General features: G+C 44.1%; 1 protein-coding gene and 1 long non-coding RNA gene across 7 annotated transcripts in view; one reads left to right on the forward strand and one right to left on the reverse strand.

Moving 5' to 3' along the window:
- Positions 1-1755: 1755 nt before the first annotated feature.
- Positions 1756-5914, reverse strand: LOC149916719 (uncharacterized). 3 transcript variants are annotated; one of them, XR_016469054.1, is made up of 4 exons: positions 5851-5914; positions 3178-3282; positions 2395-2483; positions 1756-2130 (listed from the first exon to the last, which is right to left on the reverse strand). It is a non-coding gene; the product is annotated as an uncharacterized LOC149916719 (long non-coding RNA). The 3 variants fall into 3 exon arrangements; XR_016469053.1 differs by having other exon boundaries at positions 5806-5901; XR_016469052.1 differs by lacking the exon at positions 5851-5914 and having other exon boundaries at positions 3178-4282.
- Positions 5915-6053: 139 nt separating this feature from the next.
- Positions 6054-26724, forward strand: part of HMCN1 (hemicentin 1) — a 190687-nt gene continuing 170016 nt past the window's right edge. Inside the window, exon 1 of one of the 4 annotated variants that reach the window (XM_090145892.1) lies at positions 6054-6479. In XM_090145892.1, the coding sequence (XP_090002018.1) occupies positions 6218-6479 (262 nt within the window). In that variant the 5' untranslated portion in view covers positions 6054-6217. The remainder of the gene's footprint in view (positions 6480-26724) is intronic. The other 3 variants (XM_090145890.1, XM_031608483.2, XM_090145888.1) reach the window with 3 other exon arrangements.

The following is a 26724-nucleotide window of genomic DNA, read 5'->3' on the forward strand; positions in this document are numbered from 1 at the left end:
GGAGAAAAGAAGGCTGCGGGGTGACCTCATTGCAGCCTTTCAGTTCCTAAAGGGAGCCTACAAACAGGAGGGGAATCGACTCTTGGAAAGGGGAGATGACAGCAGGACGAGGGGAAATGGTTTTAAGTTGAGGGAGGGAAGATTTAGGTTGGATGTCAGGGGGAAGAGAGAGCAGTGAGGTGCTGGAACAGCTGCCCAGAGAACTTCTGGATGCCCCGTCCATCCCTGGAAGTGTTCAAGGTCAGGTTGGATGGGGCCCTGGGCATCCTGGTGTGGTATTATATGTGAGGTTGGTGGCTCTGCATGTGGCTGGGGGGGTTGGAGCTTGAGGTCCTTTCCAATCCAAGCCATTCTATGATTCTATGATCATATGACTGTAAGAAAATCCCTGCCCAGCAGTCACAATACTTAAGTGGTGACGACAGTAGATGTGTTGTAACAGTAGATGTGTCATAACAGTAGATGAGTCTGATTATGTCTGGTTAGTCCTCTATTCAAATAAATTGGTGGAAGGTTTATAAGATTTAATGCACATTAATGGACATTTCTTGGAGAAATCAAATGGCTGACTTGTAAGGCAGACTCCTCACAGAGTGCTGTACAGTGTACCTCTGATGTGGTAGCCTCTGCTTGCTCTCAGAACAGCAGAGAAACATTCTTTCAGAGCTTTATGCAACCCTAGCTCCTCTGGTCTTTGAAAAGTTTCAAAAAGGACCTTCAGACAACAATACTGAAGTCCTTTCTAAAATCCTAACTAAAAAAGTCAAATTAAAACTCAGAACTGGTCACCTTTTACTCCCTTTCTTAGCAGCAAACTGAGCTGTCATTCAGTATATTGATCTGATCTCCATGGTCTGGGAAAGGAGCTGAAGGTACTTGGGCTAGGTGTGGCTACCTATGGTTAGTGTAGATGTTTTGGTTAAAATGTAGGTGTGATGAAGCCCATGCTGCCTCCATTTTTAATGTACAGACACAAGTAAATTTGCATGAATACGTGGCTATAGATAATATAGAGAGATATATAGATAGATAGATACATAATTCAGAATAGTAGAGAATTAGCATGTACTTCTTCAGTGCAGAAATTTAAATTTAGGAAAAGGATTTGTTGAGGAGCTGGGCTTGAAAGATGACCTTATCTTGCTAATAATAAGGAAAAGTTTATTAACTGCTAGTACAAATTAAGATATAATACCTTTTATAGGATGCTATAAAAACACAAGCAAATTTGCAATGGAAAAAAGTTACTGAATTACAAAATGTTTGTAATTTCAAGGTTATCTCTACAACAAATAGTAGGTGTTCTGTATTTTGTGCTGTTTCCATCCCTACAAATATTCAGTAGAGAAAGAAATGCAATCCTTTTAGTGCCAAAGAATCTTGAGAGGAGAGAGAGGAGAATAATGATCCTAAGTGAAATTTAGATCTGTATTTGCTCACTGTTTCTGCTGCAGATTGTCACCTTGAGTGAGTCATTTAGTCCTCTGTTTTCATTCCTCATTTGTAAGCTGGGAATTAAAGAGCTGAGAATTACAGATTTTTTAAGGACACATTGGTGACATATGCACTGTATTTTGTGCTCAGAAACATGTAGGCTTTAATGCAAAAAGTACAGATTAATAAGGAGATTGACTGCCTTGCCCATTAGGAACAGGCCCCATACTTTTGTTTATTCTGTTTCTCCATCCATTGTTTACTCTTTTGTTTTTCTTTTTCTTTTCTTTTTTTTTTTTTTTCCCATGTGAATGAGGAAATTGCACAGCAGGTCGTAGCTTGGTCCTACTCTCGATACATTATTGATAAATGCAGCTTCTGAGCTAGAAACAAAACTTTCAGCCCAATTTTTACTTCTATGTCCTGATCACAAGATAACCTGTTTCATAAAGCAAATGTTTTATAATCAAAAACAAAGTAATTTCATCTTGTAGATGAAAGATGATTCAGTTCTGCAGCAGGGTGAAATGGTCTCTTGGCTGAGGCAGATATTTTATTAAACAAAATAATAGTTTTGTTTAGAACAAAAAAAGTTCCAGTTGCTACTGCTATTTGCTCCTTGTGTTGATATCTTTTGCTCTACATCAAGATATTCTGAAAGGTGTTGAGCTGTGAACCAAACAGACATTTAAACTTCTGTAAAAGAGAAAGGAAATTGAAAATGGCAAGAAATTATCTCCATTCGATTTCTTGTTCATTACAAGATAGAACATGTGGCATCTTAAAAATCTCTGGTTTATAAGTTAGAAGCTGTCCATCATCTAGAAATGCTTGCAGAACATGTAGAATTGCTAGCACTTACCTGTCTGCTTTGATACTGCTATAAAGCATTAATTATCCAAGCCATAAATAATTTCAAAATTTCTGGATGCAGACTGAGTTTTAAAAGAAAGCACTAACCATAAGGTATTGGATGATGAGAATTCAATCAGTCGTGAGTGTGAACAGATCCAAACAGTTCTGAATCCAGCTTCTGTCTATGCCGATACCTGAGGGCAGAAGTAAGGAATAAATACAGCCTTTAGCTTGATTTCACATTCAAACAAATCTTTTGGAACAGGGCAGATCTGAAACTTGCAGTTCTTCAAACTCTGAATTATTCAGTACTCCATTCAAAAGCATCTATCCCTACAAACAGGTGGTCATACAAGAATCCCAAGATTTGTTTTCTTAACAAAAGCAGGTGGTTTCTAGACATGGATTTTGGAGAAAACCTACAATACATGACCCTTCTGAAGATTCAGAAGCCAGAAGCCAAACAAAACTTACACATGTGCCCTTTTTATATTGTAATAGGTTTTATATTGTTGGCAAATGTAATGTATCTTAAAAGGAATATGTAAATCTACTGTGATAAAACAGTAACATGGCAGGACAAAATGACTTGGTTGCAGAAAGGAAAGACAAAAGGAGTGCTGACCATGCCCTCTCAGTGTGAAACCAGCTGTCTAGCTTGCAAAGCAGAGGTCACTGATTGGCAGAGGTCAGTGTTTACTTTATCACTTGGAGTCTGAGCCCTCATCACGTAATGCCATTCACATCACAAAATCTCCCCCAGGAGGCAGTGCTAGGCTTCTCATGGTCTTTGTGCACAAAAGTGAAGATTTTGCCATGTATAACCACAGACATGATCTTTAGCATTAGCAGCAGCTCTAGAGAGCAGCTACCTGGTTTCTTGCATACCTGTTAATTTCTTCAGTAGCATTCCTCTTTCTGGGATGGCATTTTAACCCCATCCCTTCCCAAGGCATCCTGAGTTCTGCCTGCATACTCTTTCAAAGCACAGAGCTGGAGACAATTTTAGAGCAGTGAGTATCATTGACAAATACAGCATTATATCTGTGATTAGAGTGAATATACATAAAATACAAAGCCAGGGTTAAAGACTGGCTAAGGAAACTGTCTGTGAACTCTTACTATACAATATATATACTTCTCACAGAGAGTGCCAACACCGTATACCCAAAACAAACTGCGAAAGTTCTCTCCTTCTCCTCAACAATTAATGAAGTCCAAACAAAGCAAAAAGAAAAGGGGGGAGACACAGGCATGGAGTGGTATGACTTGGAGGAGGAGGGGAATAAAAGTTTTTGATGTGTATGGACATCCAGAGGAAATCTTGTCAAACACTTGTGATAAAACAACATGGAGTATCTAGGATACATGCAGAGTTTGCTGTCCTGAGAGATGTCAGGAGAATGAGCTTGGGTGAGCGCAGCCTTCTGAGAGTGGTCCACAGGATCCCAGCATCTGTCTTGGTGTCAGCAGCTTGCTCTGTAACTGGAGTAGCACCAGCATTAGAAATGCTGGTATTCTGACATTCTTCAGATGAAAACTTCTGTTTTTGAAATGCATGCTTGTTTACTCTGCACTGGACTGAAACCAGCAACTCCCTCTCTGCAGCCGTTATTAGATAGTGGCATTTGTTAGCTGTATATTGTAAAATGGAGGAGATTGAGACAAAGGCCCAAAAGGTGAGAAGTGCTTTATTTCCCTCCCAGTCTTTTGAACTAGTACATTTTTCCACAGTGAAAAAATTTTAGACTTTTTATACTTGAGACAGGCTAGAGAGAGAGGAGTTAAATTGCTGACCGCTTTGTTCCACCTTACCTTATGTACGCTTATTCTGGACAATTATTTGTCTGCTTACCACGTACAAGCACTTTGCTCACAAAGTGACAGTGTGTCAGTGTAGGAGAAAGGAACTGGAAAATTGGGTGATTGTTGGTGAGCTTTGGAAATCATGTCATTGGAGAAGGAAAAAAAGAATAATTTCTCTCACTGCAGGGCTCTCTTCCTGCAAATTTTAAAAGCCTGCTGTGAATAATGGTGTCAGAGCTTCCAAACCTCAAGAATACTTCATAGCGGAAAGTGTTAGGCAACTAAAATAAATATCATTTCCACCATTACAAAAGTGAGGTTTATTGTTCTTTGTGCTGTACTTTAAAACTCAAGTTAAATGGCATATTTTTAAAGACACAGCACTATGTGTCAAAGGGTTACTTTTTCATAGAGGTTCCATATCAGTTTGTCATAGGCTGTTTACATCAAAATGAGAAATAATTTAAGACAGGAGAACACAAAAGCCTTCTTTATCAGGAAAAATGAACAGGAATTCATCTTCCAGAAGGACCAAGTACAATCTTTACATATGAGTGCTGCCGGTCCCTGGGATGTTCAAAATACATATTCCTACTTTATGACTCAGATGTATTTCTCCTCACAAGATTTGTGAATACTCTCACAAACCTGGTCTGAGTTTTTTTGTTAGCAGAGCTGTAGATGAGGCGAACTTTCCATGGTTTGGGGTTTTATTGTGAATGCTTTGCACAGCTCCGGTTCTGTGCTTCCTTCTCATGACATCAGTGAGGAGAAAGAATGTAAACATCTGTTTTTTATAATTCAATTCCAGGCTTATAACTTAATTAGAATAAGCAATGTTTCAACATGATTAATTTTCCAGTCACAATATGATGGTCCGAGTGCGCAGTTTTAGCAGTAGTTTATGGAATTGAGCAAAGGGGAGCTAATGAGATAAATCCCACTGCATTGCCTGACATTCCCCACCACACCAAACACAGTAGGAAGCCTCCTGCCCTGCTCCATGTAGGCCAGAGATGTGATGTTCCTCCTGCTCTTTGTGCTGCCCGTAGCCTGCCTGGCTAAGGTGGCCACAGGGAGCTAAGTCGCAGCACCTGCTCACGTGCTGCTGGGCTGCCACTGAGGAGCAAGTTTTTAGGGGAAGGTTATGTGCCTATTGGGACCACATCTTCAAACAACTAAGCAGCTCTGAAAAACCTGGCCTTAAGTCTCCTTGCTGCTGGCCAGCTGCAGAGTGGGGTTAAGCACCGTGCTACTTACTTGCTTTCCATTGTGTCCAGCCCAGTGGGTGCCTGAAGCACCCATGTCCTGGGGTCTGTGCTGCCCTACTCACTCATTACTTCAACACAGCTTCCATACAGCAGGGGAAGGTGCAGCCTGGACCAGAAGGTCCAGGAGCCGGGCAGCATCAGTGGAAACATGACGGCAGCAAGAGGTGATGCCACATGGAGGAGAGCTTGCAGCCTCATGCCGAGGCATCCATACATCATCTATATGTTCTTCTGCTCTAGGGCCTAGGGCCGGGGCTGAGGCACCTCGGCCACCCGTGCCCCTCCTGCAGGTGCAGGCACAGACCAGGCCCGGAGGGCAGCGTGCTGCCCCGGCCGCCCTGCTCCCGCCGGTGCTCACAGAATCACAGAATGGCCCGAGTTGGAAGGGATCTTAAGGATCACGAAGCTCCAACCCCCCACCACAGGCAGGGCCACCAACCTTTCCATTTAATACCACATCAGGCTGCCCAGGGCCCCATCCAACCTGGACTCGAACACCTCCTGGGATGGACGGGGCATCCACCGCCTCTCTGGGCAGCTGTTCCAGCGCCTCACCACGGCACCTCCCGCCCGCCGACGGCGGTCCCGCGAGGGGCGCTGAGATGAGGGCCGGGACCGCGGCGGGCCGGGAGGCGGGGCCGGGTGCCGCCGCAGCCGGGGCTCCCGAGGCGGCCGCCCCACTCCGATGTCGCGCCCCGCGGCATAGCGGCGGCCCGGCCTTCTCCCTCGGGGCGGTGCTGCCCCAGCCCTGCCCGATAAAAGAAAGGCGGAGCGGGGCCGCCGCGGCGCGCAGACAAAAGCTGCGGCGCTTTCTGCGTTCCCCGCTGAGCGGAGCCCCTTCCCGGCGGATCATGGCTCCCGGCGAGGTGCAGGGCGCCGTGCTGCTGCTGCTGCTGCTGCTGCTCGCCCTGAGCCCGCGCGCTGCGCCGGAGTCCGATGCCGAGGCGGTTCCGGAGGGAGCCTCCACTCTGGCCTTCGTGTTCGATGTGACCGGCTCCATGTACGACGACCTGGTGCAAGTCATCGAGGGGGCGTCAAAGATTCTGGAGACGTCGCTGAAGCGACCCAAGAGGCCGCTTTACAACTTCGCCCTGGTGCCCTTCCACGACCCAGGTAGGGGTCGGGTTCCGGCTCCGCCCGGCTGGAGGGTCCGCGGGCGGTTCCGAGGTACGAGCCCGGAGCCGGAACGCTCCCCGAGCAGCCCCGCTGCCGGCTGCAGCGGCTGAGAGTGCCGAGCCCTCGTGGCGAGCATCGGCGCCGGTGGGGCTCCCGAGCGCCTTTCTGTGGAAGTACGTCCGTGAACTTAAACACCGCGGTGGCTGTTGCCTCCCGGCACTCGCGGCCCTTCTTCACGTGCGGCAGCTCGCACAGAAGCGGCCTGGCTGCAGGCGGGAGCTGTAGGGCTGGCTGTGGCGCTGCCCCGTCCCGCCCGATGCCGTTCCCGTTTCTGCCTGGGCCGCCGAGCCGTCCCGTGCCGAACGCCCGTGCCCCGGCCTGGTGGCGGGTGCTGCGCTCCGCAAACGCCCCTTTTTCTTTCCTTGAGAAAGTGAATCAAAGAAAGGGGGATGAGAAGGCCCCTGAGAGTAACCTTTCTGGTTCTAGTTTCCGTGGTATTTTTCAGAATACGATACTTCAGACAGAAGTTCATGAGCGTTCTGTGCAGGAATGTCATCAAATGAGAAGCGATGCCCTCGTTCCCTGGGCTGCGGGCACTTCTGCCTGATAAATATTTGTTTGCTATTGTTAGATACATTTTGAACTAATTGTGTGAAAGACTGAAGAAAGCTTGTCTTTGCAGACTTTGCTGTTTTGTTATCCATACGTTTGTGTGGGTTCTCCTTCTGTCTTTTAAAAGTTGTATCAAAAAAGGTCCATTTATGTATTTCAGCATTTGATGTCGTCTTTGTTTTCCACTTGTAACTTTTTTTTACCTTGTATGCCCTGCCAGAAAGGGACGTATTCCTTGTCTTAAAGCTGTTTGAAAGAGGTATATTTAAACTTCTGTCTTACTTTCTGAAAATTGTTTCTGTATGCCTTTCTTAGTAGGAAGCCCGGCCTAGCAGCTTGAATTTTATGCTTGTGGCATTTCAGAGTGTTGGTAGTCTGGTATCTTAGATCCACTGATGACCAAATCTAGGTTCTTCAATAGAAACTGTAGGACTTACTGTTGTGACCACTACTTCAACATCTTCTATGGACCTATAGGGAAGTAACTTTTCTCAGAAATCTCAGTTAGAAATCCTGCTGTATCTTACTGGAGTGTGATGTTACAAAAATGCTGGGTATTGGTGCTGTGTAGTGATGTGCCAATGTACTGTGGTGGTCTTTGGAAGTAGATTTAAATGTTATGTCATGATTGCTGCAATGATGTACGGCTTGAATGGTGGTGTTTTGATAAAGCAATAATTGATAAGTTTATTTTTGTTGACCTGAAGTTTTTGGCACAGAGCAAGACTGGTGCATCTGCAGTGCATTTCACACTTGAGCAATCTGGGGATATGCTGAAAACTCCATTTTGGAAAAGCCTTTTGATTTTTGATTCTCCTTTGTGTGCCAGCATGCACAACCAATAGTAACAGATAAAAGAATTTTCCTGTTGTAGTTTTTAAGTGCCCAGACACAATCACAGAAGTTTAGTAGGTAGTGAGAAGGCCTGTTTTGAAAAGAAATTTCTCCCATTTAATGGGAAAAAATGAAAAAGTATCTCCTTAAGTAAGGAAAGTTGGCACGGGGAAATCTTGTATTAGAACTAAAATTAAAATTTCTGGTAAAGAAAGTATTGCAGTTAGTCCAAGTAGGTGATAAAGGAAGACAGAAAGTATGGAAAGAGAGGAGCAGAGCACAGACTTTCTCTTATGTGCACACTTCTGCCTTGGAACAGATGCATGTGAGTGGTGGTGAGCAAGCTCCTCTGACCATAACCTTTAGCTCTGCTCAGCTGTAATACTGCTTTCTCCTCAACTTGCATGGCTGAGACCCTGTGCCAGCTGGCATTTTAGTGCATTTCTAGGTGGGCAGCATCACCACCACTTCAGCACTGAGCATTGGTACTCAGAGGTTCCCCAGCACTGTGAGAGTGGGGCTTGTGACAGAGTGTGGCAGCAGCAGGTGGGTTTGAGAGTTCCTGGGGCATTTATTCCCTTCTCACCTTGGGAGCTGAGGGCCTGGTGGGCTTGCTGCGGCTCTGCTTGTCTGTGGGCAGCAGCTCTGCCTTACGATGCTTGCTGGGTCTCCTTCCCTTCTTCAGCAGGTGAAACTGTTGGAAAGCTGTCTAGTACCTGAACTAGCACTATTAATGGGTTGGCATGGAGGAATAAACTGCTTGCTGATGAGGTTCCTGCAGGCAAATGTTTTGCGAATGTTTGCTGGGTGCTTGGTAAAATTTTTATAGGACACAGAGAGATGTTGTCTCTATTCTCTTTGATAAGAGTAAGTTCGGGGCAAAGAAAGTGGTTCTCTCCACTATATTCAAGCTCTTTCTACTTTGACAGTTAAATGGGTTTCTTATTCACAGAATCACAAGTGAAGAAGTGGACTGGCTAACAAGTCCCTGGTGTGGTGGCTCCAGTGGTACTGCCCAGTGCAGCAGGTCAAGGTGATGTGACTTCTAGAGAGGTGTTCTTGAGTGGCCTCAGAAGGTTCTGAAAAACTCAAGGTTATTCATTTCTTTTTTTTTTTTTTTATTTGATTTACTTTGGATGTGCTCAAATATATAATGACAGAAATAATGCCTGTGCTTCCAAGTCTTGAATTTTTTCTCCATCCTGATTTAGGAGATGCAGTGCAAATGTACAGTTGTTCAGTGCTGTCTTGGTATGTCTGAAGACCAATGATAACTGGATTGGGCAAAATCATAGAATCATAGAATATCCTAACTTGGAAGGGATCTACTAGAATCACTGAGTTCAACTAACTGTTTAAGAGTTACCTTTACTGCTTATTTTACTACTGACGGTTTCAGTGGCTTGCAGGTTTTATGGTTGCTCTTATCAGCAGGTTGACAATTTGCAAAATCATACAGTCAGGAACAACTCTGAGTCATTGAGGATAATATCTAAAGCACCTACCAGTATTTTTTCCATCTCTGAGATCCTGTGGTAACTGTAGTGAGCACATGTGTTTTGAGACCTTACTGTTGTCACTGATAGAATCATTGTGGTATTGCTAAAATCAATTAGCAATGGAGATTTATCACTATAGGTGTGATCATATGGTTTATGTGTAGATGAAACAGAAACAGTATTGCCTATACCAGAAGCTCCTAAATCTGAATATGCTGAAATGTGGTGGCATCACCCAAAAACTTACTAGAACATCATTTGAACTAACTGTTTGGTCTCAACTCTGTGTCCAGCCTTATAGGTAAGCACAGTCGTAACTTTTTTTTCCCAAATCTTGAATCCTTTTTTGCAAGGGCAGTAAATTTTATCCCTGTTTTTGCTGGAAAATGCAATGGAGATTTCATTATCTTCTGCTTTGCATTATGAATTATTTTTCATGTTGCATCTGAAATAGCTGCATGCTGAACTTGCATAGAAGTGACTTGTTCTGTTTTGCTTTGCTGTTTTCAACTCCAGGTGGTGACAATAAGTAAAATATTCTGTAGCTCATCAGTAACACATCCCAGTGTTATTTTGTACCAAAAATTATCCCTGACATAGAGGCCTGCTGTTTGGAAGTGTGTGCCTGTTCTCTGTAGCTTCTGGAATTTACTTAGAACATACTTTCTCTAGAGGCAATACTTCTTATGTTGTACTTTCTCAGAAAGACATAGCTATAAAGAACCATTATTATTCAACAACAATTTTTCAACAATTATTCAACATTCAAGGTGTGCAACAACGTAACATGTCATTGTACAGACTTTAAATACATAGAATGACAGCATGAATCTTTGCACAGCAAGATCTGCCCCATCCCTGTTGATAGCTGCTGCCTCATTATTTCTAACTATTTACTGGTTGATCTTGAAGTAAATACTGTGCAGAACTGAAACAGGCTGGAAAGCAGTCGAGACTGTGCTAGCTGAAGTGGAAAACCAGCTAGGAATGGCTGGTGCAGCACTTCAGTCATGGTGGTGTGATCCCTGTGAGGGGCGCCTGGAAGGAGCAGCTGCTGCAGGCTGTGGATCTGGGGCAGTGCTACCGAAGTGGGCAGTGGTGGATGCCCAGCTGGAGGAGCAGCACTGGGCAGAGACCATCAGTGAGAGCTGATATATAGCCTTCAGACATGTTCTCTCCTGCTCCCTCTGCTTTCGCTGGCTTCATCTCAAAGTGACAGCAGTTGGTGCTTCCATAATACATATACAGAAGCTGGATTAATTTTGCTGATGCTGGTGATTTTTGGGCAGCAGGCAACACTGTGGGTGTTGGTAGAAGCTCCGTGGTATGGAACCCAAACAGAAATTTCTGATATAAACAGCTGCTTAATTGGTTTATATGCTCATAAATCAAATTTCTAATAACTTTTAAAAAGAAGAGATCTGATGTAGATCTTCTGTGCTTTAAAACGATGAGTAAAGGTGTCTGCATCACTGCTCAAGCTGGATACAGCCTGTCTTTCTCATCTAGAGACAACAGTTATTTTCTGAGAATGCACAGAAACTAAATGAATAAGAAGGTATAAGCGTTATATACACCTGTGTCACTGTAACTTTGGCCATAATGTTCACTGTTAGGTGAATCCTCAGTGATACGTGCAGATGAACAGTGACACAGGCCTGGGAGGAATAGGGAGCCTTCATTGAGGAGAGGAACTGAAGTTTTCAGAAGAGAAGGACCAAAAGAGTCACCTGAGAGGATATGATCCCCGGTTCACCTCCTTGTGGTTCTTCATCACCTGACAACACAAGCTCGGTTTGAAGCAGGCATAGGACATGTCCTGATGGCTTCTGAACACCCTGTCTCGCATGATGAGGCATGGAGCCATGTGCTTGCTGCAGCAGGAGCAGTACCATCTGCAGTTGGAGGGGCAGAGACAGTGGGGCTGGATCCAGCTGCTGAAGGGTGGGTTTGCACTGGACTGGCTTTGTTACATGCTTGTGACGTTCCTCATCCTGCTGTGCCTGCTGGTAGCAGCCTTGAAGTGACTTGCAGAAGATCAAACTCTAAAACCACAAAGTGGTTATAAAGCAGGTATATATTTTTCTTACAGTGCACATTAATACACATTTAATACACAAGCTGTGAAGAGTTGCTTTAGCCAGGCAAAGTTCAGTAACCAACTGGTTAATTTGTTCCACAGTTTTATAAATCCAAATGAAGTATCATCCAAAGTCACTTGGTGGATCACCTTTATTTGTTCCGTAGTTTATGCACATCTGTTTCTATTTGAGTTTCGTCAACATACGCAAAGCAGCTTTGATTGATTAGTGCACATCCCTGCTTCTTTGGCCGTCAGGAGATCAAGACCCATTCTATTCTGTAATACTACTTCTCTAAGAGAGGATACCTCTTTCTGCAATCCGAGTTGCATCCATAGTTGAGTTCTCGATATTCTCTAATGTAGCTGATGTGTCAGTAATTGCCTTTTCTAATCCACTTTCTCCTAGACTAGGAATAAACCATCTAATAAAACTATGGAACCTAGAGGGCCTGCCTATAAGGGGGTTATTTCCCTTCTTTACCCTTTTCCAAGAGGTTCTCAGTATCCCTGCAGGAGGAGCTGTTCCATTGAAGTGCTAAGTATTCTCCTTCAATATGTCCTTTCTAGTTCTTAGGAAGGGTCTTACATTGAGTCCTGCCTATAGTTGGGTACTGAATTTAGGTCCTTTTTCTTATTGTTGTGATTTTATTTGCACACCTACATCTACTTCCTGCTCCACCCAATAGTGTCCAATTGGTGGAAGGAATCCCACACTGGGAGATTATCTCTTGGTAAGGCTGTACATATCCAACAGTCAGTGAGGTTTAGGCTAGCTACTACTCCTTTAGTGATGTTTAAGTAGGTATTTTCATGCCAGGCTAAAGCAAGTCTTATATAATAGATGCAACCTATTAAAAATATTCTAAACATATTGTCTCTTAATCCTTAGCTTCAGTGGTCTGGTCTTCTTAATAGTCCTTTAGGGTTGAGATGTCTTCTTAACTCGTGTATAATGGATCCACGACACTTGCTCCTTTATCTTCATTGCAGTGTGGGATGTCAGTAAAACCAGGAACGGTCCTTTCTACTTGGGCTCCAGTAGTGAATCTGAGAGGGTTTTAAGATATACGTAATCTCCTGGTACAATATTGTATATAGGTCCGTCTAGGCCCCTGGCTCTAGTTCTCAGGACCCTCTTCTTGATCTCTCTAAACTGTCTCCGGAGACTAATGACATACTGTGTTAACACCTCCTCTCCTACTTGGTCTGAAATCCCTTTTGTAGAGAATAAGGTCTTCCATACAGAATTTCAAATGAGCTTAGACCTTCTTTTACTCTAGGTTTCGTTCTAATTCTTAGAAGAGCTAAGGTTAAGGCCTGTAGCTATGGTATACTTGCCTCTTGTCCTAGCTTAATGATTTATAGCTTGATTAGATGATTCATCTTTTCTATCTGGCCACTAGACTGTGGCCTATAAGGAGTGTGTAACTGCCAATCTATCCCCAACAGGTTACTTATCCGTTTTACTACTCTAGCAACAAAATGAGTACCCCGGTCTGAGGAGATCATAGCAGGAACTTAAATCTTGAGATGATTTTTTTGTATCAACATTTTTGTTACCTGCCATGCTTTGTTACTTCACATGCTTTGTTAAAAAGGAATTGCCTCCAGCCACTCACTCAGTTCCCCAGTAAGTTTTCCTGTGCTCAGCTATGATTATGGCCCATACAGGGAGGTGGGAACTATTATTTTATTCTGTACTCTAATCCACACTCCTTCTCTCACCTGCCCTCCTAAGTCCTCTATCCTAAGTCCTCTCTTGAATATCTTGGTTTACCTTCTATTTGAGTTTTACCATCTGGAACCAAAGCCTGCACTTCTGTGTCCTTCATTTCTGCCACTCTTTCTGCTTTTCGGTCAGCTAATGTGTTGCCCACTTCTTTGGTTGTTTCTTCCTTCTGGTGGGTTTTACAATACATGATAGCCACCTTCTCACGTAGTTGTACTACCTCTAGAAATCTCAAAATTTCTTAAGCATGTTTAATTTGCTTTCCTTGAGCAGATAATAGTCCTCTCTCCTTCCATATTGCTCTATGGGTATATACAACACCAAAGGCATATTTTGAATCCGTCCATATGTTTATCCTCTTCCCTTTGGCTAGCTCTAATGCCCTGGTTAATGTAGTAATCTCTGCCTTTTGTGCCAATGTGTTGGGTGCGAGGGCTCTGGATTCTACTACCTATCTGTGGTAGTCATAGCATACCTGGCCTTGTGTATTCCCTGCCATAAGTAACTGCTACCATCCATATACCATGAGTCCTCTGCATCCTCCAATGGCTCTTCCTTCATATCTGGTCGACTAGAGTATACTGCCTCAATAGTCTCCAAGCAGTCATGAGTTTCCAGTTCTCCCAAAGTTCCACTAAGAAACGATGCTGGGTTGATAATGTTAGTTACCACTATTTCTATGTCATCTTGCTCTATCAGAATGGCTTGACACTTGAGCAGTCTTTGTGGCAAGAGTCAGTGCCCCCATTTTGCTTCCAATACCATGGACACTGTGTGAGATACAAACACTGTGATTTTCTAGCCTAACATGAATTTCCACGCTTCTTGAATATTAAGCACTAAGGCAGATACTGCTCTCAGGCAGCTAGGTCACCCTTTGCTTACTTTGTCAAATTGCTTGGAGAAGTAGGTCATTCCTAGGAAAGTCTGGAGCTCCTTAGTTGTTTGAGGTTCTGGAATCTGGCAAATTGTTTCCTTTCTTGTTGTTCCTAGAGTTTGAGATCCAGCAGTGATTTCATAACCCAAATAGGTTACTTGTGGCCGTGCCACCTGGGCTTTCTTTGGAGAAACTTGATAGCCATTAAGTCCAAGAAAGTTTAGTAAACTAATTGTCCATGTTAGGCATACCTCCTTTGTTTTGGTAGCTATCAGAAGGTCATCCACGTATTGTAACAAGTTCCTTGTTCCAGGGACTGTATCCAGTGCTCAAGGACTTTGGCAAGTTGGTTCCCAAAAAGAGTGGGACTATTTTTGAACCCCTGGGGCAGCACCGTCCATGTAAGTTGCGTTCTTCTTCCTGAATCAGGATTTTCCCATTCAAAGACAAACATTAGCTGACTTTCTGGACTCAATGGCAGACAAAAGAAGGCATCTTTTAGGTCCAGAAGGGTAAACCATGCCAATTCCTCTGATAATTTTGTAAGCAGCACATATGGGTTTGCTACCAATGGGTATAAATCCTCCACTATTCTACTGATAGCCCTTAAATCTTGTACTGTCCAGTAGCTCCCATCTGGTTTTCTTACCGGGAGGATGGGTATGTTGTTTTTTGACTCACATTCCACTAACAACCTGAATTTCTGAAAATGGTCAATTATTGGTTGGATTCCTTTCCTACCTTCAAATTTGAGGGGGTACTGTTTAATCCGAACCAGCTGAGCTCCCTGCTTTATTCTGATTGCTATTGGTGCTGTATTCTTAGCCCTACCTGGGGTTTCCACTGCCCACTCCAGGATAAACTTCATCGCTTACTTTGTTTTGGATCCGAGCAGGATCAGTAATGATCAGTGCTAAACTAAACACCTCTATTAACTGATCTTTTACCTTAAGTTCTAATTTTCCTTCCCTAAAGTTTATTTCAGCTTTCAGTTGTTCTATGAAATTTACCCAAGTAAAGGCTTTGGTGAATTTGGCTTGTACAAAAATTTGTGTATCCCTACCTGTTTACCTATAAGCCTTCTCACTTGGGCCCATGGCTTCCCTTAAGGTTACAAATTCATCACTTCAGAGAGGAAGATCTGTGAAGGACTGGAGTTAGAAAAGTATTTAACACCAAATAAGTTGCTCCAGCATCTACCAAAAATTCCACACTTTGCTGCAATTCCTTCCCTAGCTTAATTTTCCCCACCCTTAACTGTTATTGCTAAATCCAGTGCCTCCTTTTGCTTTAACTGCTTTTCTTGTTCAATGGGGGCAGAACCTTCCTGGAATCTTCTAGCCCCCACCCAGGTCTTCCTGAGGAGATCTGGGTCCTAGAGCCCTGCTCTCAATTTCTCTCCGAAGGCTTCCTGTGCTAACTCTGGGATATGAAGTTTCCTAGATCTCTGCAGATGAAGGCTATTCTCACTTCCAGTGTCTCGTTTTGCAAAAACAACATTAACTGCAAAAGAGTACCATTTAAAGGCCATTTTTCACCACCTTCCAACCACCATTGATTACTATATTTAATTAAAATTTCCTTGCTCACAGGGCCCCCAGGCTCTCCAGCAGTATCTCAAGTGTGGTTTGCCTGGGAACTTCCTTTTCCCATACTCCCCCATACCAAGTTTAATTGATTCTTTATTGTTTCCCAAAGTCCACACCTTAAAGCTAGTATATTAATTTGACCAAATACATATTCCTCTTTAAACCCAGGTCCACAACCCCAACCACAATGCCAGTTTTCTCTATTCCACTGTAATTTCTGGACAGTATTACAAGTCAAGCCTCTGATAAAAAAATATGGGATTGCAACCATTTTCGGGGTGAAACAAACATCCAATTATACATTCACACCACTCACACCTTGGATCCAATGTTTAGCATTCACACTTGTATGGGAACTACTGAATCACGGCCTGAACCTCTGATTGATCACCTGAGGTGAGCAATGAGTCAGCCACAGGAGCACAGGTGAAGGCCTGGCAGCACCTTTCCTAGACCCATTTAAGAGCTGGCTACCACTGGGGGAGGATCTCTTCTGGAAATCCCCTCCCCTGGAGTTTCATAGTGAGCCCAGGATACGGGTAAGCATTCTATCTATTCTGTTTTGGTATAATAACTGCGTAGCCAAACTCTCTGGTATATTTCATAACTATAACATCTGTACATTTGTTGTTTATACAATGAACACTATATAGCAGATGCTTATAAAGTCTCTCTTGCTGGGTAATGGAGTCTGCTTACTTCCCCAGGGCATGGGAACACTGAATTCCCTGGGCAAGAACAATAACTAATGTCCCCCAGTAATGAGAGCACCTGTACTATAAATGGAATTCCACAAACAATAATTCTATAACAGAAACTTAACAATCACAAAGATAACAACAATGACAAATGCAGTTCTTATTAAAACCAGTTCAGACACTTTCTCATTACATTCTCATAGGTTCTATCAGGCCTCTTCCTGTCAGCTAACTGCAAGTGCCCCTCACTGACTGGTCACTTTAAACTACGGATCCTATACACCGTTTGTAGCTACAATTTTTCCAAAGTATTACAAAGCTCATGTTCCTGAATGCATTATAGCATCACTCTCGGGATGCCCTGTGAGGTTCTTACCTGAGAGATTCTTGGAATTCTTGAGGTACCTCCCTAATTGGGTCCCCACTTCCCAAGGGAGGGGTATACTCCTACCCGATCGCGATCTCCCAACCGATGCCTGTAGGCCCACCGTGAGGGGGAGCACCCTTGCTCTTTCAGCCCCATGTAGGGCGTCTCCTTATGACTTCCATGTCCCCTGTTTTTTGAAATATACCTTGCCTGCATCCAGGGTTCTTTCTTTGTTCTGCAGTAGCAGGTATGGGTGGGGGAGCCTCTCTGAGAATCCTTGGGGCCCACCTAAAGGGTCCCCATCCTGGTCAGTCCTGCAGAACAACAAAGAATGCTCCTGCCTGGCTTGCCAAATTTTCTTGCAGAAAATCAAACTCCATAACCACAAAGTGGTTATAAAGCAGGTATATATTTTTATTACAGGGCTGCGCACACATGCTGGCTGCAGAGGGAGTACCTCCTCCTAGCCTGCACACAAAGAAGTGACAGTTTGAGGATATAGAGACAAGTTACACATAGGCAAGAATAGGAGGGGATATTACAATTTATTCTAAGAAACTAGGTGTAGATTATTCTGATGTTACAATTAGAATAGGAGAGGATATTACAATTGGTTCCAAGAAGTATATAATATTCTCCACCCCAATTGCTGAGTTATTGGGACTTGCAGGTTTTATTCTTTGCTGTAGTGGCACAGTGTGTACCAGTAAGTGAGCATGAGTGCCTGGAGAGGCGCGAGAGATAAGGCTGCATTCCTCGGCTTGCCTCCCCCACTTCTCCAAGCTGTTGCTAGGAGAGGTTTGTCAATCCCCCCTTCCTCATACCTCCCTGTAGTGTCTGTTTTGCCTTTGTTCGCTTTATGCCTCTTTGCCTAGTTCATAATAAAGCAAAATGCTATTCTGAAACAATTCTAAAGTAATATGTTCCACATCAGAAGCTGTTCTGACGCTGCCGTGTGGTCCTTTTTTGACCCGTTCTTGGTGCTGCGTGTGTGTCAGAGGCTGCTCTGAATCCTTACAAGAGAAGATTCAGCTTGGTTCTTGAGGATCTGGGTAAGCTGGATTCATGAGTATGGAAAAGGAACTTTCCAGGAACCAACTTCATTTAGATAATGGGTTTTTAATGTGGCCTGAAGAATGCCAGGAGGAACCCTTGGAATGATGAAAGCCCGCAGATACCAGTTCGTGTGTATTTTCCAGTCAGTGATTTGATTCCTGGCATATGCAGCGGACATTGGTTTTGAAGGAGATGCGTGCATCAGATAAAATATTGGGAACATATGTATCCATTTGGAAATGGTAAAACAATATCTGTGTTGAAAGAGACTGATGGTGTGTTACTTAGTTGTCTCACCATGCCTTGACAACCAACAGTTTTGTTAGAAGAAATAGGATGGATTTAATGACACGTGCTTTGGGCTGTCTGCTACATATGCTTTCTTTACTACTGCCAGTGTGAATAGCTTTTACCCCTTTATTGCATTGTTGAATATAACTCAGTTTTTGTAACCTAGCCAGTGTTTAGAGTCTCTGTGTTATGTCTGCTGCTTTTAAACCCAATCTATTAGATTTTTCAGTTTTGCCTCTTTTAAGTCCATGTTATGCCATTTTTATTGGGTAGATTTGAGGCCCACACTTCGCTTTCTACACTTCTATGTAGAGATAATTGTTCTATTTGGAGGTGGGATCAGTGCTTTTGGTCATGCATATTCCCTTGTGGTGGTTGTTTAACTTCTCTTCTTGCTTATATAAGAACATGTGCAAACTGTTCTTTGGTAACCTGTTTGAACTGTGCTTCCCATGTTGTCCTTCCAGAAGAGGGGCACAGTGCTTTGGTGTTCTTGACACTCTGGAATGGGACCATGTTACGTCAAGATGTATGGAGCCATCTGGTAAGCAGGCATCGTCTGCTCTCACTGACTGCAGAGGGAAGCTCCCAAGTTCAGTAGAAGTCCCTAAGTATCACAGAACTGTAGAATCGTTTGGTTGGAAAGGGCCTTTAGAGGTCTGTAGTTTAACTCTGCTGCAGTGAGCAGGAACATCTGATCTCCTTCTATAACCAAGGGGTTTTGCCTAGTGGATGAGGGAAAGGTTGTTTACACAGTCTGCCTAGACTTTAGTAAAACCTTTGACACTGTCACCCATAGTGTTCTGCAGAAGCTGCAACCCGTGGTTTGGACAGGTACACTCTTCACTGGGTGAAGAACTGGCTGGAGGGCTGGGCCCAGAAGTGGTGGTGAATTGAGTGAAATCCAGCAATGAGTCACAAGTGGTGGGGCCTGTAATGTTTAATATCTTTATTTATGATCTGAATGAGCGTATTGAGTGCACTTTCAGTAAGACTGCAAATGACACAAAGTTGGGAGGAAATGTTGGTCTGCCTGAAGGTAGGAAGACCCTACAGGGAATCTAGACAGGCTGGATCAGTGGGCTGAGGCCAGTGGGATGAGCTTCAACAAGATCAGATCAAGTGCTGGGTCCTACATTTTGGTCACAACAGCTACATGCATTGCTACAGGCTTGGGGAAAAGTGGCTGGAAAGCTGTGTGGTGGAAAAGATTAGTTCACAGCTGGCTGAACAAAAGCCAGCAGTCTGCCCTGGTGGCCAAGAAGGCCATTGTCATTATGGCTTTCATCAGAAATAGCGTCATCCTCAGGACTAGGGAAGTGATTGTACCTCTGTACTCAGCTCTGGTGAGGCTGCACCTTGAGTGCTGTGTTCACTTTTGAGCCCGTTGCTATAAGAAAATTGAGGCTCTGGAGTGTGCCCAGAGAAGGGCAACAAAGCTGCTGAAGAGTCTGAAGAACAAGGCTTGCTGTGGAGCGGCTGAGGGAGCTGGGATTGTTTAGTCTGGAGAAGAGAAGGCTCAGGGGAGCCCTCATCGCTCTCTACAACTACCTGAAGGGAGGTTGTGATGAGGTGGGAGTTGGCACTCTTCTCAGGAAGAGTGGTGAGGTATTGCAGCAGGCTGCCCAGGGAAGTGATGGAGTCGTCATTCCTGGCAGTTTTCAAGAAGGTGGATGTGACACTGAATGACATGGTTTAATGGGTGTGGTGGTGGTGGGTTGAATTCTGGATGAGACTATCTTAGTGTCCTTTTCCAATCTTAATGATTCTATGATCTACAGCTAGATTAGGTTTCTCAGAGCCTCGCCCAGGCTGACCTTGAATATCTTCAGGGATGGGGCATCTACCACCTCTCTGGGCAACTTGTTCCTGTGCTTCAGGAGCACTGACTGGAATTATGCATTAGGAATGAATTCAAGTGGGGGGCTCTGCCACGTTCCACGCAGATACCATATGCTGTGATGAGCCCAGCCCACGAAGGGAATGGGTTGTGGCCCACCGAGGTGTCCTTGCTGGTTCTGATTTGGGCTACCCATTGTGATCCTTGGCATGAAGATGGCTGTGGATGGGCACTAAAGTGTTGCCAGCATCTCAGAGACTTTTTTTTAATTACTTCTTTTCCCCTTTTTTTTTTTCTGCTTTTACTGTCCAGTGGGTAAGTTCCACTCTTATGACAGCAGAACCACCATGCTTGCTGAGGAGCCTCATGTGGTAAGGTGCTTTGAGCTAATACTGCATGGTACTGAGGCAGCTCCAGCATGGATCCAGGGTCTTGGTGAGGTGGCTCTGCAGAGCAATGCACGTATGGCTTATCACAGCATGGCTTGTTGGAGTGCCTCACTCACCCTGCCCCAGTCTGTCAGCAGCTTCACACCTGGGTGCTGGCTCAGCAACCTTTTGTGCAAATAGGAGTAGTGCTGGCAGTCTGGGACCAATATGATCTGTGGAGATGAGCTGAGTTGCAGTGTGTGTTGTTAGCGTGTATGACAAATGTAAACAGGCCATGTGTACTCATGAGGAGTGCTTTTTGTTTGTCCCATGTCCTCTTCTGTGGATTTCCTCTGGCATCCCTCTGGTAGGGACACTGTGCGCTGTTTTCCAGCGTGGCTCAAATTGTAGCCCTTTTCCTAAAATGTACTTAACCACAGATTTCAGTCTGCAAAGCATTACTGGTAAAATATGTGTATTTGGAAGTGACATGTTCCCAAACACCAAGCGAACAAGCTGCATACATCACATACAGTGAAAGTGTTGAATTTATTTTCACTAACATATTCCTATTAAGCTCTTGTAGCAGCCTCATCTGCTCAGTTTAGAACACTGGCAGTGTGCTCTCAGTAATATGCAGGTGTATAATATAGTGTATCCCAAAGTAAGTTTGGAGGTATGAGCATTGTGCAAGGAGGCTTTTACACTGCTCCTTGGAGGTGACTGTGTGAGCTGGGGCAGACAGCTGGCGCCTTGTGATGCCTGCTGTAGAGCTGAAATTCAAAGGGAGTAAGCTTTATCTTGATATTTTTGTGCTCCTCATGGTGCTTCCTTGCTCTGCTGTTTTTCCAGCCACTGGAGTACAAGATACAAAGATGGCTTTAGAAGACAATTTTTTGCAGCTTGGCATAAAGTAGAGCCAAACTCTTGATATCAGCTTTATAGCTCTGAAAGGAATTGCAGTCAGCAGTGCTCTTCAGACACCACAGTGGCACACAGCTGGATGTAACTGAAGGCAGAATGGGACCTCAGGTTTTTGGACTGGAAAATCCCTGCTGAAGTGCAGTGAGTGGGGGTGGGTTTGTGTAATTAAATGGAGAGGAAGGAATGCCTTGTGTGGCTTCAGCCCTGGTAAAACGTCAGCTCTGTTCACTCAGGACAGCAGCTCTAATCTGTGCCTATAGGTTACTGCTGGATCTCTGCCATCTTGTTTAAATTACATTCATAGCCTGAGGGGGAAGCATTGTAATTTTCATGCTATGGACACTGGTGTATTTTTACAAGCTGAGGTTAAGTGTCTCTGGGGGTGCTGAATATCATGGAACTATTTCCTGAGTTCTCTTAAGCTACACAATGGTATGTCCAAGTCTGTTTTCCAAAGGAGCGTTTTGTTTAGTTAGCGATGTCTTGGTGTAGTTTACTAGCTAGTATGCTTTTGCACTTGGAATTTATTGAGGAGCAGAAGAAGAGGAGGAGAGCTGTGAAGGAAAAAATGAAGTGCCTTAAAACAGGTAGGAAGATTGATTTCTTTTATGTCCCTGTGCTAACTTAGGCTTTAAGCAAACCTAGGAGATCACAACTTTGCAAATCTTGTGCCAGAACTGGCTTTTTGGACTGTAGGTAGATGAAATGGCTAGGCATGGGCGTAGGTGCACGTGTAGTGGCTGGAGCAGCCAGCCAGCGACTGAACTCTGCCAGCCATTTGGCAAATCTCTCTGCATTCTGGCTCTTTGTTTCACTGTTTTACTCAGCCCCTATGTACCACCACTGCAGTGGCAGAGATCTCATGCTGGAGCGTTCTGGCTGGCTACTGCCTCTTGCTGGAGCAGTAAGAGTGCTGCTTGGCCTGGTGGGGCTGGGACAAGCTGTGGCCATACTGCGGGGAGACTGCTTGGGGCTGCATCCCTGCTTGTGCTCCTATGGTGAGCATGCAGTGTAAGCAAGGATGCTTCCAATTTAACAATGCACTGCTTAAAAAAAGTATGTCTTGGTGTCCTGGTGCAGTTGAGATGAGAGGGTTTTTTTATTTTATTTTTTGTCATCTCCCCTTTCTCAGGGGACATAAGCTGAATTGAAGCACAAGAATGAATTCATGTGCCTTACTTCTGAGTCACAGTCCTCTGCACTAAGCACAGGTGCACACATCTCTTGTTTGTTGCTGACATGGTAACTCTTTCCTACTTGCTCAGCCTCCTGCATCTTTTAATCTCCTTTACTCTGCCTCCAGCCCATCCTTTTCTCAGAACTTCCTTTGACTTTTCTCCCTGGGAGCCTTTAGCCTTCTCAGCACTCCCTCCTTTATCTCAAGGCTGCCTGCCTGTCCAGCAAATATCTTGCGTCTATGGCCGGATTGTGGCAATGAAATGCACAACAGCTAAAGGTGGCAAACTTGTGTTCCACAAGAAGTCCTGCAGAAACCATGGTTAGGGTTTTTCAGGAGGTGATGGAGAAACCTCTCCCTCACTTCCAGCATGTCTGGTACATGGTACTTCCTTTGAACTGAACGTGGAAGGGTGCAGTGTTATTCTCATGTTAGCTGTACAAGTGGAAATTGCTGCTGCTGTGTTCTGCTGTGTTTGAGCTTCTGGCCCTTACTGAGCATCAGTGTGAGTGCTGCTCAGTAACTCTCGGTTCATCCCAGTGTGGTCCAGGTTAGCCGGGACTGCTTAGGCTGTCCAGCTTAGTTAGGAAGAGTGTACACGAACTGCTTAGCTGCAGAGTGGAGAAAGTGGTGACTTGTGCTGGAAGGACAAGTGCGGAATCCCTCACTACAAGAAAGACATCAAGGCTCTGTAGTGTTTTCAGAAAGGGTCAATGAAGCTGGTGAGGGATCTGGACCATAAGTTTTATGAGGAGCGACTGAGGGAATAAAAGTTTAGCCTGGAGAAGAGGCTCAGGGGGAGACTTTATTGCTGTGTACTACTCCTGAAATGTGGTTGTGGTGAGGTGGGCATGGGCCTCTTCTCCCCCATAACTAGCAGTAGGACTAGAATAATGGCCTCAAGCTGTTCCAGGAGAGCTTCAGAGAATAAATCCTTCCTAATTGTCCAACCTGAAAGAGAAGTCAGGCACTTGAATGGGCTGCCCAGTGAGATGGTGGAGTCATGATCCCTGGAGGTGCTCAAGAAATATTTAGATGTTGTACTAAAGGACATGGTTTAGTGTGGAAATATTGGTGGGAGGTGGATAGTTGGACTGGATGATCTTGGAGGTCTTTTCCAAAGTTGGTGATTCTATAACTGTTTTGGAAAGCTGCAGCTGTGAGAGAGGGTGTATCCCCTGTGCTGGTGAGCTGAATTGAACTGTAATGACTGAATTGCACAGTTGTGTATAAGTCTAGGCAGCATCTGTGGATACTGGTAGTGGAAAAATGTGGCTTTTTCATGTATCAGTCTGTGTTCTAAATATTCCCATTGTTGCTTGTGCTTAGGATGTAAAAAGGAAGGTCACTTTTCTGCTATAAAACTCAGTCCTTTTCCCACCCTAGAAATGGTAACAGAAGGTAACAATAACACATCTGACTGTATTGCATTTTAAAGAATTAGGCAATTTTATTGTGGAAGGAGGAATTTCCTGGGAAGTTTGGGGTAGCTGCATCAAGCCTAGACCTGGAATAATACAAGTCCAGAAGGCTGCACCTCGCATGTGAGGGACTGGGAGTAGAACTGCTCAGATTTCACTTCCATCTCTGCCTTTGAGCCACTGTGGGTTCATAAGCAAATCTTCTGAGATCATTTCATTCCAGAAATTTTGGCTGTGGATAATTGTGATGTCTTAAGCCCATCTCACCTTTTGTATTGTAGCTGCATAGCTTTAAAGCAGATTCTTAATTACTGGCAATGAAATGTCCCATTGCTTAGACATCAAAGTGTAAAAACTGGATTTTATACTCTGCTTAATTGAACAGGATTTTATCTCAGTTAAAGTAGACTAAATCCGGAGTAATTCCATTACAGTAAATGCTATTAGTTTGGATTTACACCGATTTAATTAAGATTGGTGTCTGGCTTTGGTTATCTTGATAAATATTACACATTTCTCAAATTGCCTTTCTAATCTCTTCTCAGTCCTTGCTGGCTCCTCTTTCTTTCCCAAGTTCCAAGTGTAACAGTGTAGGTGAAATGTTTAAGAAGAATGTTTAAGCAGGGTCTGCTTTTTATTAGCTCAGCTGGTTTTTGTTTATTTGCTTAGTGCTATTAGAAGTTTCATTGTACTTGGGATAGGATTGGAATTCATTCTGCTTTTCCTATTTGATTCAATTTCTTCAATTAGAAATGTGGTGTCTTGAATTATAGGCTGCTCTTCAGCGCTATCATTGAGTAAGAATTGTATGCCTTGGTGACATTTCAAAGGAATTCTTAACTCTGAAGTTCAGAAAAAGGTTGTGCCTTGAGGGCATGTCTATTAATCAGCAACACAATGGCTTTGGAAGAACTTAGGAAGTGCTAGATGTGACTTCAGAGAGCAAGCTGAATTAATTTTTTCCTGGTCTTGTTCATATTTCTTGATTACATTAGCTTCGTAGCTGTGTACTCTGAACTTCATGACAGCATTTTAAATGTGAGAGACATTTGGAATTACATAGAGGTTATTAGGTTAGTTCAATTGGATTTATGGTTAAGGTGAAGCATTGGGGTGGTTTTCTCAGTGCTTAGGTAGTTTATTTGGTCTGCTGGGGTCATGTAATCATACCCAAAATGAATACACAACACTTTATTCATCTCTTATCAGTTGGATTTCTACTGTTTTGATGTATTTATTTTCATCTGATGACAAACAGTCCCATCAAAAATATCCTGCTACTACTGTAGTGGTGAAGAAAGAGTGGGTCAGAGATGCACTGCCTCTTGCCCAATGTGGAGGCCATGGGCATGAATGAGCAAGGCCTGTGATTAAACAAAACATGTAAAAAATGTTTTTGTATATATTCTGTTGATTTTTATACAATTTTCACATATAATTAAGTACTTTTCTGAACAGATCCCCAAGGATCTGTCTCAGGCTGCAAAGGGAAATTTTAGCAGCACTAGTGATCAAAGATACAATCTTAATTGTTTGAGTGCTATTTGATACAGCAAAAAACCTGAATGAGAGCTTTCTAGAAAGACATGTATGTTGATTCTGTCTGGACCTCTCTCCTAAATGCTGTGTAGCCACAGTCTTCACTGTGAGCATACTGGTGGGTGGCTGGTGTAGGTCTTGCAGGCAGGCCATGATGTGGGGATAGCACCTGCAGCTTTCTTCCTTGTTGGCAGCTCGGGAGGGTTAAGCCTGGTAGCATGTGTAGGGATTCTGTGTTGTGTTGTGAATGCCACAAGAGTTATATTTTCTGTTGTGGTGCTGGATCTTTCGGATGCAAGAACTGAGGTACACTGAGAAGCTTGAGGCAGCACAGTTCATCAGAAATGTGTGCTTTCTGCTTATCACTGACGGCACTGTGGGTTTGACATCAGCCCTGGCTTCTTGGGCTATCTGGTGGAAGCCTTGTGCCTGGAATGACAAATTGAGAGGATGTTCAATTGCAGAAGGGCATTCAGTAGTGTGCTTTTTTCCAGCCTTGGCCTGTTTACGCTGTTTGAAAGTTTCTGTAGTTGAGATTCCTTTCCTAGAACTGTACTTCCTTGCTTTCTGGCTAGGTTGTGCAGACGTGGCGTAACCAGATGAGCAAAGCTCTGTAGGAGAGTGGAAAGGTGTTTATGGCAAGTGTATGAGGAGGGGCAGTGGGCAGGTGGAGACTTAACACTGAGGCACTGGGTGTCTGAATTCCTCAGTCTTACAGCCTCTAAAAGACATCAGGCATGGGGCTGGTGCTCGAGAGTATGCCAGAAATCCTGTGGCAGGGCACCAAGCAGCCAGCTCCAGGGCAGAGCCAGGAGCTGGCCCTTGGGAGCAAGGACAGTCAAGGGTAACTTCAATGAGCTTTGGGCTGAGTTTTACTTTCTAGTAATACTGGAATCTTACCAAGCTCTCATCATTTAAAAAATTGTTCCATGTGCTTTGCAAAACTGCTCTGCTTTACCCTGAAGCAGCTGAGAAGGGCACAGCTGCCAGCTCTGATATGACGCTGTGGTGACAGCTCAGGGCTGGATGTGGACATGGTGACATCTCTAACAGCCACTGCTCTTTAATAAACATCTTGCACCTAGATGTGTTGTGTCAGTCTGGGAAAAGAATCTGAGAGACAAGAAACCTGTGGAAATAGTAAAAATACTGAAACTAGCGATGATGAGTGGTGTTCCTTAGGGGCCTGGATGGGGGCAAGCACTATTCAACATGTCTGTCAGTGACATGGGCAGCGGGATCAAGTGCACCCTCAGCAAGTTGGTGAATGACAGAGCTGTGTGGATTGATTGACATGCTGGAGAGAAGGTAAGTTGTATCCTGGATTGCACCAAAAGT

This window comes from Phasianus colchicus, chromosome 9, assembly GCF_987193195.1.
Source record: "Phasianus colchicus chromosome 9, bPhaCol1.hap1.1, whole genome shotgun sequence".
Lineage (NCBI taxonomy): Eukaryota > Metazoa > Chordata > Aves > Galliformes > Phasianidae > Phasianus > Phasianus colchicus.